This window comes from Tachypleus tridentatus, unplaced genomic scaffold, assembly GCF_004210375.1.
Source record: "Tachypleus tridentatus isolate NWPU-2018 unplaced genomic scaffold, ASM421037v1 Hic_cluster_2, whole genome shotgun sequence".
NCBI classification, from domain to species: Eukaryota; Metazoa; Arthropoda; class Merostomata; order Xiphosura; family Limulidae; genus Tachypleus; species Tachypleus tridentatus.
Genome location: NW_027467782.1, coordinates 32,770,129 through 32,785,001, shown reverse-complemented (window position 1 = coordinate 32,785,001; position 14,873 = coordinate 32,770,129). Strand labels below are relative to the sequence as shown.

The following is a 14,873-nucleotide window of genomic DNA, read 5'->3' as shown; positions in this document are numbered from 1 at the left end:
TGATAATAAGCGAAATACATGATTGTTGAGACAAAATTAAAATTTCCTTACTTAATCATATTATTTTTTATTCATGTTATTGTTACACAAAACTACAACAAAATCGACTGAGCATTTTGAACCACAACATTGACAGATATGCTATATGGAATACTGTGAATGTCCATGACTTACTTAAAAATTAATTATTTTTCAGTGAAATATGTGTTATGTGGTTATAAGTACATAACAGATGCAAAATTGTTCTGAGTGGACTTACGTTAAACAAGTTTACACAAAACCTTGAGAAATAATTACTTCAAAAACACACAACTCGTTATTTAAGGAGATGTTTTAAACACTTGTTTTATTTGAAAGAGCTGTTTTTCTTCTGGAATAATTTTATACGTGTCTAGTGGGGGTCATGTCTCACTCTAAACACATATTTTCTCATTGCTGTGCATTAAAAAAGTCAACATAGGAGAAAATTAAAAACTACATATTTAAAATCCACAAATAGAGAAAATAAAAAAATGTAAGCAAATAAAACTGTAGATCTATTGCTGACAGTTTACACAAGCAACAACTCACCATTTTGATTCCACTATAAAATTATTTCAAATGATATTTATTGTGTTACAGGACTCCACTGAGATTTCTGCAAGAAACTGACAGTACTTTTGAACTTACTTCCCCATCCTTAATTATGTCATGCTGTGAAATTTTCTGAGTCCTTCATTTTAGCCATCAAAATCCAGTGTTTTACTAGTATGTGCATTAGTTGGAAACTACAGCTTGTGCATTTTCTAGTGTTTTATTGGAAACAGATACAACAAAATTAGGCGATTCTGATGATGGATATTGTTATTCAAGCCACTGTTGTTCATCATTACTCAAATTTATTTCCCTGGCAACATTTCAACAGCTGTTTGACACTGGATGATTACCATAACAGATGCTACTATTCAATATCACATCGGTAATTCTTTCTACTGTTTTTTGTACTTAGCCAAAGTCACAAGTACATATTCAGTATTTATTACCACTGCATATATTACTCTTTCATATAGCTATTGCAATTTTAAACAGGTAGTGGTAGTAAAAGTTATTGATAATTAGCAATTCAGCAAAGTGTGCCACTGAGAGAATTATTTGTGTTGCCTTTTTCTAACAAACACTTGTACACAGCAGGCTGTTGAAGAACAAACATATTGTTATGTAAACCTATCAAAGTAAGCATGTGACTGTGTATGTTTATGTTGCACTAACCTTTGTTGTATTATATTGAAAGCAACATTATTCCATTGTGTTGTGATTCCTTTGTTGCTGTTCATATTTTGTTACATAACAGTACAAGCTGATGGAAGCTAGTCATTAAATTTGTGATCATACAATCTTTACCTTCACAATGGTCCTTTGAGAACAATTTTACAGTTTGTATGTTACAGGTGTATACCAGTAAATATGTTTATTTTCTCTTGTACATTTGTTATTAATTTTTAATATGTGGTGGATGAGTGGAACATAAAGCACAAGCAACAGTAAACTGTCAAAAAATATGTAACATTCAACTGAATTCACATACACTTGTGTAGTTTAGAATGTATTCTGTATAAATGAATATAAAAATCAACTTAAGTAACAATATAATTAAATCTCATTCTAGACTGTCAGAAAAATAAAGAAACAACATGAATCAAAATACAGAGACTGTATTGTCAAGCCTATAGCTAAAGTCTCTAAAAAAATAAATAATTACAGCTGGAAGTAATGTCTGTATTATTTTCTTAAGCTATAAACCCCTCTTTTAGCTCCATGCCTACAGTACTTATCAAAATAGTTTGTTTATTTTTTAAGAGTCCCAAGTTGTCAGCTTGAAAATACAATTTTTATATTTTGATTCAAATTTTCCGACAATCCCTACATCGCTTTCCAAATTAATAATTTTTGATAATAATGTACACATACACATACATACATATTACTGTATATAGATAAGTTTCTCATTCCCACTGAAGACCAAACACTGTTACTGTGTTAAATAGTCTTCATTACCTATTGAACCTGTTTCTAAAGTTCACTGTTCTCAAAATTGGTTCTTCTTTAAATCTGAAATCTTAAATGTTCACATAGCTTTAGTGTACACACCTACATACTCAAATTAATTCATAAGAAAATACTCTCAAGTAGTAACATCACAGACCAGGAAAATATGGTAGACGGTACTCGTCTCTTTCAAAAGGAAACACATGATTCATTTACCTGTTACAGTGTACATCACAGAAGCATTTAGAAAAACACATCAGTAAAAAACTAAGTAATGAATTTTCATAACTTGTAAGAAATAAAGTTCAAACACATGCCCTTAGAAAAAGAACCAGAACTGATAAAAAAACTGCTGTAATATTCCTTCTGAAGTTCAATTTACATTATTTTTGAAGGAGATAATAAAACCACAACTTAGGTATTGGAACATCTAACCTGTTTTTTTGTTTTGTTTAAAAAAAGGGATAAAATTTAATGAGCTTTAAATGATTTGCTTTGTTTTGAATTTCACACAAAACCACACGAGGGCTATCTGTGCTAGTTTTTAGCAGTATAAGACAAAAGGGAAGGCAACTAGTCATCACCACCCACTGCCAACTCTTGGGACACTCTTTTACAAACAAATAATGGGATTGACCATCACATAATAATTACGAGTCAAGTGCCTTAACCACCTGGCAGCCAGGCCAGGAACTTTAAATAAGAACATTTCAAACAAGCATAAAAGTTCACATTTTAAACTTTCAATCTCAAACAATGTTCTATCAAGATCTTTTAAACTTTTATTATTAACATTAATTTTTTATACTTTGTTATCTTTTAAACTATATGTGGTGCATTTATACTGAATTACTTTAAAAAAAGTGTTTTATCACCTTCTTTAAATTATACCTTTGAAGACCATTTACCCAAAATAACTGTATTTTTCAAGAAGAATAAGGCATTTTTTTAAATTTAATAATTTTCAATACTTTTAAGAAAAAATTCATACAAAAGATACACAGCTTGTTAATTTTGTTTGATAGAGTATATTTAGTTACAGTTTTGTTGTAAAACCAACACCAAACACTTCTACTGTCATCATAAAACTTACAATCTGAAAATCAACACTATCATCATCAACAGATAGATCTTGTATAAAAACAAAACAAATGGAAAAACTGGACAAAAAGTCAGATGTTTGTTTTGATGTTTATTATAAATTGATAACTGCTGTTCTTACCCCTGTAATAAAGTTTACTTTCTTTTTCTTTAATGTTGATAACTTAGCTAAATATTCTGGCCTTGGATGTTCCTGGTGATATAAAAAAAACACACATTATGATCAAGAGTTCAGGTAAAACATCATATCTGTGTGTTAAGAAATTTACATTTTTAAACATATATTTTTGAGAAACTTTCTCAAAAGAATACCTTTAGAGAACATTCAAACATTATTTTTATAAGACAAAGTTTGAAAAGATGTTCAAAGTGAAATACTAGAGAATAGCTGTAAATATAATACTGGAAACAAACAAAGTTAAAGGTCCTGAACACCCAATCAAGGCAGGAAAACAAGGTCATTTACCCATCAGGAACGTCAAACTGCATATGTCACAATCTTTTACAGAGTTAAATTCAAAATGTAATTAAGCTAGTTTATTATCGATGTATACAAGTAAACTTTACATCACAATGTAATTACTGAATCAAATTTTAATTGTATTTAAGTTCTTAGATTCTCCCTTCTTCTATAATTTACTTATTGAATGATTTTATGCAAATTACAGTGAAATCCTTCTAAAGCAGCCACCTTCGGAACTGAGACAAACTGGCTTGATTAGAGGGGTTCCACTGTACATAATTAAGGATTATGTAAACAAAAAGGGACTGTGATTGAATGACCACTTTCAAGGGGTGACCAAACCTGGTGGATGGCCACTTAGAAGGGTTCCACTGTTGTTATTACTCAGACAAGGCAAAAATTTTACAGCTTTCTATTTTATTTATTTATGATGTCATACACTAGGAAATTAGAGTCATTTGGCATGCACACCTATCACAGCCTCTCTTTTTACAAGCTGCCAATAGTTCTCTCAGATGTTGTATATCCATAGACTTACCACTATATCAGCAAGGGGCATTTAGTGTGGTAGTGCCATGAGTAAAGAACAAAAACAGATGCTGGTAAACAGTACATTTTATGGTTTTCATGAATATTCTTTATTTATTACTATAAAAGTAACTAAAATGAAAAAACAAGAAAGTTGTTGGATTAGCTAAAATAAAGAATAACAATTAATTATTCTTCATATTGTTTAATGTAATTCAATAGGGTAACATGAGCTGAATGTTCACCAAGTGATTTAAAACTTGTGATGAAGTATTAATAGTTACATGTGGTTCAAAAGTCGATAAAACTATGAGATTAAGAATAAACAGATGTCACAAGTTTTTAGTTATTTAGGATAAACTATCACAGTTTGCTGTCATTCTAGCACAATAAAAATGTAATTTACAATTATTTCATAATTTTTATGGTGGTTATGAGGGTATTCAGATTGGCTGATCATTTGAAAGTTACAGCTTGTAAAATAACAGATAAAATAAACTTTTTTACTGACAGCAAACATCATCTTATATTTATGAAGGAGGTTTAAAGAACTACATAAGTGAAATTTGAAAATTTTTAAATGAAGTATTTTTAATCTTAACATGAAAAATCACTTTGCAATCATAACAGTCAACACTGACAACATATAATTAAAATACTTGTATGATTACTGTCAAATTTGTCATGACACAACTAGTACCTTCACAATAGGTATACTGCCATGGTTAAAAGTTCATGTCAAATACACAAGTCCATTGTGATAAAGTTAGTTACTAAGGTACACATTACCTCTAAAGTATCAAAACTAGTCATATCCCAGTGGTGGGTAATTATTTCCAAATACTCTTTCCACAATTCAAGAAATATTACAGCTGAAAGTAAATAAAAACAAAGTGAAAGGTTTATCATCAGTAAAGACAGAAATTGTAACAGAATATAAATCACTCTTTAAACTGATGTGACTTGTGACAATTAATTCAACTATTTTTGTTCACCAAAGTGTTAGTAATTAAAAACTTTGTAAAGTGTTTTCTTTTTCCCTTGAAAAGTTCCAAATTACAGATAAAGAAATCTCAAAGTAATAACATGTTTTTGGAATTATTTTGAAGTCTTTGATGGGAGATTTTAGTTATAGAAGTGTGAAGTCTTGGATGTGAAGCAAATTTGATGTGCTTTATGTTGGTTTGAAAATAAGACCATTTCAAGTATTGCAGATATACAATGTTTGACGTTTTTATGTTGAAGTAACCCTTTTGCTATGGGCATCCATTACCACACATATCATGAGGATTTTCTTAGTGAGTTACTTTCCCAAAATTCAGGTCCTTTGTAAAGGTCAGTTTTATATTACTGTACATAGTAACATGAGCACACATGCACCATGTCATTGTAACTTCTATACTGTTATCCAGGCACAGTTGAAAGATCAATATAATAAAAATAATAAATGCATATTCAGAGAGTGGACAAGAAAAGTGGCCCCCCTTAAAAATGCTGTTAATTTGTTATATATTTTATTAGATAATAGAAAAATGTGTAAAATGCACTTCACAAGATCTGTTCCAAAATGATATCAAATAAATTAACATTTTCAAGGGAGAGGCACTTTTCTGTCCTCCCCTTGTACATAAATGTTTAATGTTATCAAATTTAAGCTATTTTATATGAATTATAGTTTGTAGTTATTTCAGAATGAAAAAAAAGCATTCTTTATATTAATTTCGTAATTGTTTATAGTGGTCAAATCTATCAAGCCCATACAGAGTTTCATTAGTAAAAATAACAGACAAAACATTATGTTTTTCTTTGTACAAAAATGTTTGATAATTATCTGGAGGTTATAAAAATTTTGTATGTGAAATTTGAACATTTTCTGATGCATACAAGTATTTTTAATCATAAAATCAAAATTACTATGCATGTTGGATAGTCAACATGCAAAAAGAAAATAGTCACAAGAAAAGCATTACTTAAAAAAAGTATTAAAACTAAATAACAATTTGATATTTTGTGTATGAAAGTTCTAACAGAGTCTGAAGTAGAGAATAATATTTATTCAACTTTAACATGTAAATCTATATAATACTTACCCCAGAGTGACATAAAAACAGCAAAAAATACAGCAGCACCAATGTCGAAAAGATGAGTTATTCTGACAAAAGTACATGTCTGTCCTGATATTCCATATCTACATCACATAAAATGGTGTTCTTGTAGTCTTCACAAATGTCCTTACTGTAAAAAAATGCAATTTTGTTTCAAGTTTATATAATAAACACAGTACAGCTGTACATTTATATCAATCATAATATACAACTATCAATTTCAATGATAATGCCACATAAAATAACTGACTAATTGAAGTTATGTTTAAATCAATTTATCACAAAAATTATTAAAATATTTTAATGGTTCAAAACACATCAACCAATAAAAATTAATGGTTCCAATTATTATTCTTTACAATTATTCCAGCTACAAATAGCTTGTGTGAAAATAATTAATTAGCTAAACGGTGATTAATTACGTCCAGTGATTAATCACTTACCACATTCCATCAATCACATAGCTCTAAGTAACTGATTGATCTGAGGTATAATTTAGAAAATGATCAAACATGTGTTATAAAAATAATAAACTGTTTGGTAACTCTTTTTTCTCCCCCTTATTCATACCTGTGAGCATCACCCATCAAGGTGAAGCATACAGAAAACACAACACTCCTACTACTGAAGCTGGAATCAGCATACAGGTGTAATATCCAAGACAAACAAAGTACAGGCCTATCTTAACTCCAAAATACTCCCTGAAAAAATTGAAAGGAACAAACACTGAAGTGATTCTTATCAAACAAAATATAGTGCATACAATAACTAATGAGAGACTCAAAAATATCCATAATAATTTTTTTTTTATAAAGAGTTGTCTCAATTGTAAACTTTGACTGGTATAAGAGCAAGGTGATTTTCATGCTAAAATTAATACAATTTATATATTTTTAATATTACAGTTTCCAAATTTCATTTGCAAAGCTTCTACAATCTTCTAATTGAATACCAACTTATTTTTTGTTAAAAATGTATGTTATGTATTATTTTCTCCACCCTTACACTACATGAGCTTAGGCCATTTGTTTAACCTTGTAACAAAAAAAAAAAATATGAAATAAAATTTTTCCTTTCTAAAATCCCTGCAGATTACAATAAAAGCTTATCATTATTTATCCCGACTATCGTCAGGCTTGCATCAGTTAAATATGCCAACTTCCTTTATACTAAGCCTATGTAACAAGTTAGGAATAACCTTATGTACACTTAGTTCAAATTACAGCATAAAATTATGTAATACACACGATCTTCATACGTATATACACATATTGCAAAAAAATTAATCTATTTTTTCATTTATATTTTCTTTTCTTTTTTTTCTAACGTTACCTAATAAGTATTTTTTTCATTTATAACAAACCAAATTTGTACATAAAAATTACAAAAATCTAGTACTTAATTGTGAATGCTGTAATTCTTTTTGTTGTCAAAGATTTAAAGTGTTGTGAGATGCTAACCCAAATTTTCAATGGTGATGTTTTTGATTTTTTTCCAAAATTATTTATTAATTTCAAACACAATTTAGAGCACAATCAATAATAAACACAAAGCATACAATGTCCTATAATTATTACAATTTAACTGTTTTTCTAACCAAACATTGTGGATCAAAACAATTTCCTTAAGCTAGTTAAAGTAAACTGAGTGACAGCCGATTTAAATCTATGTTCCGAAAAACTTCAAAGCCATCCTGTGAACGAGATGGCATTATACATAAAACAGAAGATTAAATATTTATTTTCTGATGGTTATCAATAATGTAATATCAAATGTCAAAGACAGAAAGATATTTTGTTTCTTGTGGCGAAATATTATCATGAAATGTGTGTGTATAAAGAAGGGGACATACAAAGAAATTAAGTCAGCCTTCAAAAACATAGTTGTAAAGTGTCGTCTAAAGAAAATACAGAAATATCCAAATTATCTTTGTTAACCTGAAGCTGACATAAGAAGTTTGAAGCCTTTTTGTCTACTTTATTTTAATAAAAGTTTTAATACCCTAACTGGCCGTATTGAAATACATTGTTACATCACGTAGGTTTCTCGTGATCACGAAGTACATTCTGTTGAAGACTCAAAAAAAAAACCCTTAACTTTATATGACAGTCTGATGGCAGAAGTAGTAGCTTTCCCTATGAGGTTTGTAGCGATTAGAGGAGCTGGATATCTAACAACCAAATTATCATTCTGAATGATGCTTCTTTCTTCAAACAGATAATTAAAGTAAAACATAACTTAAGTTATGTGGACGTCACTCTACGAACCTAGAACACGTTTCAAAGACGAAGTTCTATGATGATATTTATTAAACATTTATAGAAATATAAAAGAACATTTCAAAAACTGAAATGTCACAGTAACAAAAAATAATAGATTAACGAAAGCTTACATTACTTGTATTACTAGTTTGTTAAATGATCTATGCTTAAGTTTTGGATGCTTTTGTTCTCGGTTTATTGGTAGTTTAACTGAGAAATGGACATTTTAAGATGCTAGGTGCAAAAGTACCTCAACAGCAAATAAAGAGATAGACATGCGTAAAATGGGAACATGTAGTCAGTTTAGGTTCGAATTTCCGTCACACCAAACGTGCTAGCCGTTTCAGAGATGGTGGAGTTATAATGTGACGTGCAATATCACTATTCGTTAGCAAGTTGGCACTGGGAGGTGAGAACTAACTACCCTCCCTCCACTCTTATACTACTGAAGAAGGGACGGCTATCGCAGGTAGCCCTTGTGTAACTTTACGAAAAACTGAAAACAAAACAAACATATCACGATATACTTACCCAGTGTAAAGGTACTTTTTTATATAATTGTTTAATTATGCTGATGGTATGAGATGCTAAAGTCTTGGATATTTTTTTTATAGCGTATGACCGGACAAAAAGAATTAAGAAACTAAAATAACAACACGATATTTTAAACAGATCTGGATTTTTGTAATAAGTATTTACAAACTTGAATAACTCTGGTAATCAATTAATTTTTCACAATTATTTTTATTTTGTAGTGCAGATTTCTGAATTAAGTACAATTCTATAGTGGGCTAACTGCGCTTTGCCCTCTGCGAGAGTACAGTTGAGAAAAGATCTTTCGGTAATGAAATCCAGCTATTATTACATAGTCTACAGAGTACGTCTAGAACGTATTGACAATAAGTAGTATTAGTAAAATTAAAACACTAGTGTGATTAACAGCAATAAGAACTTTTTTATGTTAACGAATCGCATCAACTGCTATATACCAATAATAACGAGAGACAAAATATTTCTGAAAACGCCTTTTGTATGTCCAGTCTGATACTATATGTAGTTTACGCGATTTTTATCAAAACAACAAAGTAAGTTGCTTCAGACTAATTAAGACAACAATACTTTTTTCAGGTTCTAAACCTAAGAATGTAAGGTATCTCACTTATACAGACCATGCTCGATCTGTCTTTAGATTGTATAATATGGTTCCAGATTGTTAATACAATTGCCGTACGACTCTTTATTTTCTGAATTAGCTCTACACTTATATTTACGTATACAAATTAGATATTTTTAACACAAATGTTTGTTATTTTAATACTATAAAGAATTGATGGAGAGTTAGAAGTCAATGAAACCAAATATTTATTCTTAAAATCAGATATGTTTGCAGATATTTATCCCACATTTTTCTTAATTTGTTCATTACGGATTTAAAATTAGTGGTATGCAAAAATCGAATTTTACATCTAACATATTCTTTAATCTTAGAACCCATTTGTAGGGTTTGACAATAGTAACGGAATTATTTTTATTCATTATAAAATATGTATAGCATGGGTATTAAATACTTAGGTTTGTGAAGCAAAGAAGATATTCCGATAATAAAAGAGTTGAACAACCACTTCAAGCGAAAATATCCTTTGGGCTTATTCCTTTCTAAATGAGTTTACACTTCTTATGATTTAGTGATTCTTATGATTTTAACCAGTAGTTAAAAGGGATTTAAATTGAAACTTTTAATTGTAATCTCATTTGTTAAAACAACACATTATCGCCCATATTATTACTGACGAGGCCTCTTGTTATCACTAGAGATCGTGAAGACAGCAATATTCGTAATGTTGTTTATGAACACAAACGACAGTAAGGAGTGTAGCTTAGTGGTAAAGCGTTCGCTCTGCACGTGAAAGGTTCTGGATACGATCCCCGACACCTCTACGTGTACATTTTTAAGGCCCGGCATGGCCAGGTTTATTAAGGCATGCGTAACCTGAGGGTCGCGGGTTCACATCCCCGTCGCGCTAAACAAGCTCACCCTTTCAGCCGTTGGGGCTTTACAATGTTACGACCAATCCCACTATTCGCTGGTAAAAGAGTAGCCCAAGAGTTGGCGGTGGGTGGTGAGGACTAGCTGCCTGACCTCTAGTCTTACACGGCAAATAACCGTCGAGTAGCTTTGCGCGAAATTCAAAAACAAAAACAAATAATAGTACATAAAGCTACGTCAGAGAAACAGGGAAAAAAGCACCCACATAAACGAGCACAATCATCAACCTTGCGTAATTGAATATAAATACGACTCTGGTCACAACATCCCCTTTTATTCATTTTACATTACATTTACAAGACGTAAAATCCCTCTATAAACAAATAAGCTGGTTCTTTACTACATCTGTTCATGAATGGTATTTCAACTCATTTATTTTTGGCACGCTTAAACTTTTATATATCAAATGCAGTTCTCAAACCCTCACTCGTACATTGTAAATAATAATTTTTGTTTTTTCTCTATTTTTTTTCGTACAAATCCTTCAAAACTTTCTTAAAAGTTAAATTTGCTTTGGTTCAGACTGGAGAATATTGTGTACATTTAACTACCACAAACACCACAGGAATTAAATAATAACTACTTAACATTTCGTTTCTAACACTTTTTCCTGAGCGATTTGGTAACGTAAATATCACTTTATAGAATATTCAATAACAAGTGAAAGATACATTTATGTTAAAGCGATTCATTGATGACTGTTGTTTATGGTAAATCATGTTATTTTTGCTGGTATTATTAAGACAAGGCTGATTTGGTAAAAATTAGCATAATTCGTTATAATCCAAAGAAATACTTCGAATCCCCATCACATAAATATGTTTGCACATTCAGTAGCCTGGGCGTTGTAAAGTGACAGATATCCCCAGTATTCATTGGTAAAAGAATAGCTAAAGAGTTGGCGGTGGGTGCTGATAACTAGCTGCCTTTCTTCCAATCTTACACTGCTAAATTAATTAGAGCCTACGCAGATAGCCCTCGTGTAATTTTTCGCGAGATTCAACAGACAAATGTACGTAATATAAGTTAAATGTTTTTCAATAAGTACAAAGTATATAAATTCATCTCAAAATATAAAAATTTGAAGACTTCCAATTTTGGATCAAAAGTGTTGAAGTAATATACTTTATTATGAATTTACAGACAGTATAAAGTATTTCACTAATAGTTTCTTTCATCTCACAGAAATTAAAAACGTCATTCTAAAGAAAAAGAAAACAGTTTTTATGGCTTGAACGGTAATGTTGATACCTATCAGGAAACGATACGTTTTGTTTCATATCATGTAATGCTAATAAGATATGAACTATCACATTTTGATATGATAAAGTTTAACAACTTTAATAAAATTTCTTATCACTACTATTTGTCTATTTCTTAGTACTTAAATTCTCTGATTCGTTAAGGTTATTACTCCATCACTTTTATCTGGTTTCAGAATCTTTCACTGGTCTGTTTTAATAAATGACTAGGCCTGGCATGGCCAAGCGCGTAAGGCGTACGACTCTTAATCCGAGGGACGCGGGTTCGCGCCCGCGTCGCGCTAAACACGCTCGCCCTCCCAGCCGTGGGGGTGTATAATGTGACGGTCAATCCCACTATTCGTTGGTAAAAGAGTAGTTTAACTGGCAATATTGATTATTAATGTAACCACGTGTTTGCGATATTTTTGTTTTAGCTCATTTGAATGCGTTGGTTAGAGTTATGCAAAATGTGATTCTTCTGTTTTAGCAGCTAATAATGTTAAAGTAAAGATGATGCTCTTCGTCAAATCAACCTCACGAATACAAAGTTTTCTTTAAACTTTCTAAACCTAAAAATATAAGGTATCAAGGTGGTGATAACTAGCTGCCTTACCTCTTGTCTTACACTGGAAAATTAGGGACGGCTAGTGCAGACAGCCCTCGAGTAGCTTTGCGCAAAATTCAAAAACAAAACAAAAACAAATAACAGTATATAAGCCTAAGTCAGAGAAATAGGGAGTAAAGCACTCACATAAACGAGCATAATCCTCAACCATGTGTTATTGAATATAAATACGACTCTGGTCACAACATACCCTTTCATTCATTTTACATTACATTTACATGAAGTAAAAACCTGTAAACAAGTAAGCTGGTTCTTCACTGTATCTGTTCTTGAATGGTGTTTCAACTCATTTATTATTGACACGCTTAAACTTTTATATATCAAATGCAGTTCTCAAACCCTCACTCGTACATTGTAAATAATGATTTGTGTTTTTCTCTATTTTCTTTTCGTACAAATCCTTCAAAACTTTCTAAAAAGTTAAATTTGCTTTGGTTCAGACTGGAGAATATTGTGTACATTTAACTACCACAAACACCAGAAGAATTAAATAATAACTACTTAACATTTCGTTTCTAACACTTTTTCCTGAGCGATTTGGTAACGTAAATATCACTTTATAGAATATTCAATAACAAGTGAAAGATACATTTATGTTAAAGCGATTCATTGATGACTGTTGTTTATGGTAAATCCTGTTATTTTTTGCTGGTATTATTAAGACAAGACTGATTTGGTAAGGATTACCATAATTCGTTGTAATCCAAAGAAAGACTTTGAATCCCATTACACAAACATGTTCGACCATTCAGTCGTTGGGGCGTTGTAAAATGACAGATAGCCCCAGTATTCGTTGGTAAAAGAATAGCTAAAGAGTTGGCGGTGGGTGGTGATGACCAGCTGCCTTTTTTCTAGTCTTACACTGCTAAATTAATGAGAGCTAGCGCAGATAGCCTTCGTGAAACTTTTGCGCGAAATTCAACATACAAATGTATGTGATATAAGTTCAATGTTTTTCAATAAGTGCAAAGTATATGAATTAATTTCAAAATGTAAAAATTTCAAGACTTCCAATTTTGGATCAAAAGTGTTGAAGTAATATACTTTATTAGGAATTTACAGACAGTAGAAAGTATTTCAGTAATAGTTTCTTTCATCTCACATAAATTAAAAACATCATTCTAAAAAAAAAAAAAATAGTTTTATGGCTTGAACGGTAATGTTGATACCTATCAGGAAACGATACGTTTTATTTTATAGCATGTAATTCTAATAAGATATGAACTATCACATTTTGATATGATTGGGTTTAACAACTTTAATAAAATTTCTTGTCACTTCTATTTGTCTGTCTCTTGGTACTTTAATTCTCTTATTCGTTAAGGTTATTATTCCATCACTTTTATCCAGTTTCAGAATCTTTCACTGGTCTGTTTTATTAAATGATTATTCGAATGTTATTAATTCACCTAAAATAGAATTTACAATTTGAAATATTCAAGAAATGGAATGTTCTCGACAACTGTATTTGTCATATGAGAAAATAAATTTCCGTCTACAATAAACACCAGTTCTACCTTGTTGTCTTCACGTCCTAGCAAAATTATTATATTTTGTTTTAACGGATTCTTTCTGTCAGTGTTTGGGTAAGAAAAGTTCATACCCTGGAGGGTCAGGTTCTTTATGACCTCTTCCTCCTCCCCGTACTTATGTTCTTGCCGGACTGGTATTTGTAATTGCAGAACTGATATTATTTTGATTTTCAGGGCAATGTCCTGTGGCTCATAGAAAGTGATTATTTTATTCTATCACCAGAATGTCAAGTTTGTTGGTGGCATTCTTATTTGGGCCCGGCATGGCCAATCGCGTAAGGCGTGCGACTCGTAATCCGAGGGTCGCGGGTTCGTGCCCGCGTCGCGCTAAACATGCTCGCCCTCCCAGCCGTGGGGGTGTATAATGTTACGGTCAATCCCACTATTCGTTGGTAAAAGAGTAGCCCAAGAGTTGGCGGGGGGTAGTGATGACTAGCTGCCTTCCCTCTGTTCTTACACTGCTAAATTAGGGACGGTTAGCACAGATAGCCCTCGAGTAGCTTTGTGCGAAATTCAAAACAAAACAAACAAGGCATTCTTATTATTGTTTAATACATGTATATATGTGTGTATATATATATATATATTTCTTATTATTTTTTAATTTATTTTTATATTTAAAATATAAATTAACTGGGGAGAGATATTTAGGACTAGCTTCATCATGTATGAGATGCCTATCTAGTTCACATTGTAATTAGTTTTTCATCCAATTCTGATTAAAGTACATTATTGTATTATGTAGGAGTCTATCTGGTAACGGATTCTGGAACACATATCTATTTGTTTTTTTAATTTCGCACAAAGCTACACGATGGCTAGCCGTCCTTACTAATTCAGCAGTGTAAGAATAGAGAGAAGGCAGCTAGTCATCACCACCGACCTCCAACTCTTGTTTGCAAGACACCTTCAAATCATATACTGACACATTTTACCAGCGTA

General features: G+C 31.3%; 1 protein-coding gene across 2 annotated transcripts; it reads right to left on the bottom strand.

The window, feature by feature from the left end:
* Positions 1 to 17: 17 nt before the first annotated feature.
* On the bottom strand, positions 18 to 7,367 carry LOC143242441 (anoctamin-4-like). Of its 2 annotated transcripts, XM_076485841.1 has the most exons (5): positions 7,228 to 7,367; positions 6,793 to 6,923; positions 6,208 to 6,352; positions 4,907 to 4,989; positions 18 to 3,319 (listed from the first exon to the last, which is right to left on the bottom strand). In XM_076485841.1, the coding sequence occupies exons 3-5, from the start codon at positions 6,218 to 6,220 to the stop codon at positions 3,221 to 3,223; spliced, it is 195 nt and encodes a 64-aa protein (XP_076341956.1). In that variant the 5' UTR covers positions 6,221 to 6,352; positions 6,793 to 6,923; positions 7,228 to 7,367; the 3' UTR covers positions 18 to 3,220. The 2 variants fall into 2 exon arrangements, with proteins under 2 accessions (XP_076341956.1, XP_076341957.1); XM_076485842.1 differs by lacking the exon at positions 7,228 to 7,367 and having other exon boundaries at positions 2,578 to 3,319; positions 6,666 to 6,799.
* Between the last annotated feature and the right edge of the window lie 7,506 nt (positions 7,368 to 14,873).